At 46.7% G+C, this 7,500-nt stretch overlaps 1 protein-coding gene across 1 annotated transcript in view; it reads right to left on the bottom strand.

Moving 5' to 3' along the window:
- The window catches only part of LOC143289321 (von Willebrand factor D and EGF domain-containing protein-like), a 60,839-nt gene that overhangs the window by 36,438 nt on the left and 16,901 nt on the right, over nucleotides 1–7,500 (bottom strand). The window contains exon 11 of the mRNA XM_076598321.1: nucleotides 2,033–2,227. Coding sequence (XP_076454436.1) covers nucleotides 2,033–2,227 — 195 coding nt within the window. The remainder of the gene's footprint in view (nucleotides 1–2,032; nucleotides 2,228–7,500) is intronic.

The raw sequence follows: 7,500 nt of genomic DNA on the forward strand, positions 1-7,500 counted from the left end.
ATCATCACCACCATCATCACCATCACCATCATCACCATCACCACCACCATCATCACCATCACCACCACCATCATCATCATCACCACCATCATCACCATCACCATCATCACCATCACCACCATCATCTCTATCACCACCATCATCACCATCATCATCATCATCACCATCATCATCACCACCATCATCACCATCACCATCACCACCATCACCATCATCTCTATCACCACCATCACCATCACCATCATCACCATCATCATCACCACCACCATCACCATCACCATCACCACCATCACCATCACCATCATCTCTATCACCACCATCATCACCATCATCATCATCATCACCATCATCATCACCACCACCATCACCATCACCATCACCACCATCATCACCATCACCATCATCACCATCACCACCATCATCACCATCACCATCACCACCACCATCACCACCATCACCATCACCACCATCACCACCATCACCATCACCACCATCATCACCATCACCACCACCATCACCACCATCACCATCACCACCATCATCACCATCACCACCACCATCATCACCATCACCACCACCATCATCATCATCACCACCATCACCACCACCATCATCATCACCACCAACACCATCATCATCATCACCACCATCACCATCACCACCATCACCATCACCACCATCATTACCATCACCACCACCATCATCATCACCACCACCATCATCATCACCACCACCATCATCATCACCACCACCATCATCACCACCATCACCACCACTATCATCACCATCATCACAAATTGTCACTATTGTCCACGAAACATCACAACCTCCACCATCATCATCACAACCATCACCACCATCATCATCACCACCATCATCACCATCACCATCACCACCATCATCATCACCATCACCACCATCATCGCAAACTGTAACCATTGTCAATTTAGCATCTCTATCACCACCATCATCACCATCACCACCATCATCATCACCACCATCATCACCATCACCACCATCACCACCATCATCATCACCATCACGATCATCATCGCAAACTCTAACCATTGTCAATTTAGCATCTCTATCACCACCATCATCACCATCACCACCATCATTATCACCATCATCACCATCACCACCATCACCACCATCACCACCTCCATCATCACCATCACCATCACCATCACCACCATCATCGCAAACTGTAACCATTGTCAATTTAGCATCTCTATCATCATCATCACCACCATCACCATCATCACCACCATCACCATCATCACCACCATCACCACCATCATTATCACCATCACCATCACCATCACCACCATCACCACCATCATCGCAAACAGTAACCATTGTCCATTTAACATCACTTTCACCACCATCACCATCACCACCATCATCATCAGCATCATCATCACTACTATCACCACCATCATCACCACCACCATCATCATCACGACCATCATCACAACCACCACCACCCACCACCACCACCATCACCAACCACCACCACCACCACCACCACCACCATCACCCACCACCACCATCACCACCACCACCGCCACCACCACCGTCACCCACCACCACCACCATCACCACCACCATCATCACAACCACCACCACCACCATCATCATCACCACCATCACCAACCACCACCACCACCACCACCACCACCATCACCCACCACCACCATCACCACCACCATCACCACCACCATCATCACAACCACCACCACCACCATCATCATCACCACCATCACCAACCACCACCACCATCACCATCACGACCATCATCACAACCACCACCACCCACCACCACCCACCCACCACCACCACCACCATCATCACAACCACCACCACCATCATCATCATCACCACCACCACCACCATCACAACCACCACCACCACGATCACCACCATCACCACCACCATCATCACAACCACCACCATCATCACAACCACCACCACCACCATCATCACCACCATCATCACCACCACAACCACCACCACCACCACCACCACAAACAGCAACTGCCCCAACAACCTCCAGGACTCCGTGAAGGAGGTGGGGATACACAAGCGGGCTCTGGGATTGCACTGTCCGGAGACCACCCCGTCCCTGTGCGTGAACTCGTTGTGGGCATCCAGGTCGAAGGTGCCGCAGATGCCTCGCCCCTTGCCCTGGTCCCTGCTGGGCACCGCCACGAACACGTTCAGGAATCTGCTGTCGGCGTCCACCCTCACTTCCGTGCCAGAGGGGAGATAGACCTGGTGGGGGGCCGGGGGGAGGGGGGGGGGGGGGGGGGGGAGGTGGAGGGGGAAGGGGAGGTGGGATAGAGGAAAGAGTCATGGAGGTGGTTGGGTTTTTTTTGTTGTTGTTGTTGTTTTGTGTGTGTGTGTGTGTGTGTGTGTGTGTGTGTGTAAAATTCAAGGACGAATGCAACGGTCAAACCGCTCAATTCTCTGCGCTCCTCAGCCATATTCGTTCGTCTTAAGGTTAACGTCTTTCCACTTGAAGCGATATTAGCCTCAGCCATATTATTGTCTGTCGACATGTTTTGACGTCTTTCGGAAAGGGAAACAGAAAATTTGATACTTAGAAATACTGGTAAATGTATGAAATTACACCCCACAGACGTTTTATTTGGAATACAGGATGACAGATATAGCAAACATGATCTTATAAAAAAAAAAAAAAACCCATATTATTTTGAAAATAAAATGGTAAAATGTGTATCAGTATTGCAGAAAAAAACAACAACGAAAAGACTGTCTATTTTACAACTGATCTTTGAGCAACAATTCAATAATTATTAGAAATCGATATATTATATAATACCTTATGAATCTTAAAGAAAAGGGAAAAAGAAAAGAAAAAAAATATATATGTAAGTGGGGGGAAAAACAACAATGACATAGTTATGGAATACAGGGTATTGCTTTTGATTATTGTCACGTTTTTTTTATTTGATTATGTGATTGCTTATGTTCACTGTATTCTTTTTGTTGCTTTTATTTTATTTTATTTTTTTTATTTTTTTTAAATAAATATTTTGAATTGACATAATGAATTTACATACAAAATAAAACGGTGGTCGACCCAAGAACGTCCGGGTAAAAAAAAAAAAAAAAAAAAAAAAAAAAAAAAAAAGGAAAGGGAAGAGAAACTGACACTGACATTTGATATATTTTATTGCTGTCCATTCAAAAGTAAAGACTTGTAGACAACAGGGCGGGTGGAATGATAATTTCACTCAGCAATCATTACTATAATTCAGCATTCGGAAATGATATGAATTCAATTTGTTTAAGAGGGGGATGGGGGCGGGGGGGAGAGGAGGTAGAAGAGTGTGCGTGTGTAAGAGAGAAAACACGTGCGCACGCCCACACACACACACACACACACACACACACACACACACTTTCCTGATGCTAAAAGCATAGGACACACGCCATTTCAGGAAGCTAAAAAGTAAAAGATATCTTCTTCTTCTTCTTCTGCGTTCACTCGTATGCACACGAGTGGGTTTTTTACGTGTATGACCGTTTTTACCCCGCCATATAGGCAGCCATACTCCGTTTTCCGGGGTGTGCATGCTTGGTATGTTCTTGTTTCCATAACCCACCGAACGCTGACATGGATTACAGGATCTTTAACGTGCGTATTTGATCTTCTGCTTGCATATACACACGAAGGGGGTTCAGGCACTAGTAGGTCTGCACATATGTTGACCTGGGAGATCGTAAAAATCTCCACCCTTTACCCACCAGGCGCCGTCACCGTGATTCGAACCCGGGACCCTCAGATTGACAGTCCAACGCTTTAACCACTCGGCTATTGCGCCCGTCAGTAAAAGATATGCAAGAAGGTATTATTATAATCACAGACGTGCTCTGCATTGTCTGTAATAGTTGTGTCCGTGTTTCTCTCACTGACAAATACTACAAGCTCCGCACGCATGCAAGTCTGGTTTCTGAAAAAAGATCAGAAGCCTGCCACCCACACACACACACACACACCCCCCCCGCCCCCCGGCTCTCCCTCCCTCCCTTACCCACCACCACCCTACCCCTCATACCCCCCCTTCCCCACTAACGTCACAAGAAGGAAGATGTTGTTGTTGCCATGGAGACTATTAACACAGGAAGCAGGAAAACCCGCATTGCTTTTTTTTTTTTTTTTTTTTTTTTTGTCTATGTGGGGTTCTTTCGTCAAAGCATCCCTGAACAACGTGACCAAAGTAAAGAAAAAAGAAAAAAGAGACTCCCCCCCCCCCCACCCCCGCACCCCCTCCCCCCCTCTCCTTCCCATTGGCGACTTTAGTCGACATGGAAGAGTCGTGTTGAGCTGCTGTCAACTTCCCCGTGCAAAAAGAGAAATTGACGAACTATCCTCCCTTGATTGAGTTTCGAAGGTGAACGTCCTGTCATGCCTTGAGTGCGTATATATATATATATATATATATATATATATATATATATATATATATATTGTGTGTGTGTGTGTGTGTGTGTGTGTGTGTGTGTGTGTATGTGTGTGTGCCTTCTTCGTTGACCAAAAAAACAAAAAAAAACTTTTTTCCTTTTAAAAAAAAATATATAACATGTCAATTTTCGATTAATACATTGTTTCTAAATGAATTCAAAGTAGTATTCTTCTTCTACTTTGTCTGAATGATCAGTTGTCATGGACAATTTCAGTGAATATTTCAACATTATACATGAGTTTGGAGTTTTCTGAGATTTAGGTTGCTCTGATGTGAGTGTGTGGATTCTATGTGTGGGATAATCAAGGAAATAATCTTAGACATTATAATACATATACGTGAAAAGACATATAATAAAATCAACATTAATTATTGGAAAAAAAGAAAAAGAAAAAAAAAAAAGTTGACGCCCGGCATATATATTTTGAAGACATCCTATCAAGAGTGGATTTCGTCTTCTGAAATTTACTACTGAACAACCCTTTCGGATAAATCCATATGCATGCTACACCACGATCTAGCGCTAAGCAGATGCCTGACCAGCAGCATAAAAGCCAACGCGCTTAGTCAGGCCTTGAGAGTATATTTGTGTACTTATCAGAGTGGATTTCTTTTTACATAACTTTGCCAGAGGACAACACTCTCGTTGCCATGGGTTCTTTTTCAGTGCACCAAGAACGTGCCACACCATGATTGACAAGACGTTAAGATTTTTTTCAGTTTTTTTTTTTTCAGTCAAGCTTGGGAGATAGGTCAAGAGCGAGATTCGAACCCAAGACTCTTACGGAATCTGTGATGGTAGATGAGCGTCTTAACCATTCTGCCACCTCTTCTCTATAGATTGTGTGGTTCTGTTGCATGTTTCTTAGGCTAACTAGTGTTGCTTTGCAAGCTGCGCACCGAGTCTGGGAATCCCCCCCCCCCACCCCCCCACCCCCCAACACGAGACACACGTGTGAATAAGAAATAGAACGTCTGCGTGAGATGTTGATGAACTTCTCAGTGTCTCTCTCCTTTTTAAACAGCTGGCGGTTCTGTTTTTACATTCCCAGTCTCTCTCTGTCTCTCCCCTCTCTCCCCCCTCTCTCTCTCCCCTCTATCTCCCCTCTCTCTCTCTCTCCCCTCCCCTCTCTCTATGTCTCTCTCTCTACGTCTCTCTTTCCCCTCTCTCTCCCCTCTCTCTCTCTCTACGTCTCTCTCTATCCTTCTCTCTCTACGTGTCTCTCTATCCTTCTCTCTCTCAATGTCTCTCTCTCTCTCCCCTCTCTCTCTTTCGCCTCTCTCTCTATGTCTCTCTGCGTCTCTCTCTATCCTTCTCTCTCTCTCTCTCTCCTCTCTCTCTCCCCTCTCTCTCTCTCCCCTCTCTCTCCCCTCTCCCCCCTCTCTCTAAACGTGTCTCTCTATCCTTCTCTCTCTACGTCTCTCTCTATCCTTCTCTCTCTACGTGTCTCTCTATCCTTCTCTCTCTCTATGTCTCTCTCTCTCTCCCCTCTCTCTCTTTCGCCTCTCTCTCTTTCGCCTCTCTCTCTATGTCTCTCTGCGTCTCTCTCTATCCTTCTCTCTCTCTCCCCTCTCTGTCCCCTCTCTCTATCCTTCTCTCTCTCTCCCCTCTCTCTCTTTCGCTTCTCTCTCCCCGCTCTCTACGTCTCTCTCTATCCTTCTCTCTCTCCCCCCTCTCTCTCTCCCCTCTCTTTCCCCTCTCTCTCTCCCCTCTCTCTCCCCCCTCTCTCTCCCCTCTCTGTCCCCCCCCTCTCTCTCCCTCTCTCTCCCTCTCTCTCTCTCCCCTCTCTCCCCTCTCCGCCCTCTCTCTCTATGTCTCTCTACGTCTCTCTATATCCTTCTCTTTCTCTCCCCTCTCTCTCTCTTCGTCTCTCTCAACCTCTTTTTTTTTTATATCTCTCTCTCTCTATCTCTCTCTAGCCCCCCCTCCCCTCTCTCTTACTTTTTCTCTCCCATTTCTGTCTCGCCCCCCCCTCTCCTCCCCCCCCCCCCTTTCGCCCTCTTTCTCTCCCTCCCCCCCTCTCTCTCTCCCCTCTCTTTCTCCCCCTCCCCCCTCTCTCTCTCCCCCTCCCCCCCCCATCTCTCTCTCTTAAACACACACACACACACACACACACACACACACACACACACACACACACACACACACACACACAGAAATGAGAGCGTGCGTGCAAACAGACGCACAGAAAGAGGAGACTTTGGTGCAGAATTCCAACCATTACAAAATTGAGCAACGTCCTATTGACGTCATCAGTGTAAGGAGAGACATCTGATGCATATCATTAACTCTCTCCATACGAACGGCGAAAGAGACGACGTTAACCGCGTTTCACCCCAGTTACCATCATCAAAATATTGCAAGCGGAAGGCTCTTATACTGAAGAGGTGAATGTTGACAAAGAATACCACAATTCTGACGACGGAAGCTAAATGTTGGGTCATTCAGACACCCACTGGATATCCGAGGGGTCTGTGTAGAGGAGAAGAGAGGACTGGCCGTACTGAGTGAGTTAAAGTAAACGCTGTCTGGTGAAACAAAGTAAGGGATTGGGTTTCTTGGGAAGGGTGAATGTACCCCAAATAAACACGCATCCTCAACATCCAGGGTGAAATTTGTAATGATAGTCAGTCATCTCCGACTATGGTCATCAGATCAGATGCTGTTCCGACTATCTGGGCGAGAATTTGATGACAGTGGAGAGGAGAGTGTCTTGCCCCAAGTTACATCCCCCCAACTGTCTCGGCAAAGAGAGGTTTAGGACAGTCGGCGTTGGGCTGGTCCTCAAGGGCGAAAAGCCCCCCCCCCCCCCCCCCCCCCCCCCCCGATTGGCTGATTAAACACTTCCGCTGGCTTCAGTTATCAAAGCGGCTCAAAGGAAGGCACGCGCTATCCACCTTTTTTTTTTTTTTTAATTAGTGCAGTCGGTCCTGTTCGAAAATGACCATCACAACAGCAGAGGAGGCAACTGCTGTCCGGACTATCTGGGCTAGAATTTGAATATAG

The sequence above is a fragment of the Babylonia areolata genome, chromosome 13 (assembly GCF_041734735.1).
Source record: "Babylonia areolata isolate BAREFJ2019XMU chromosome 13, ASM4173473v1, whole genome shotgun sequence".
NCBI lineage: Eukaryota > Metazoa > Mollusca > Gastropoda > Neogastropoda > Buccinidae > Babylonia > Babylonia areolata.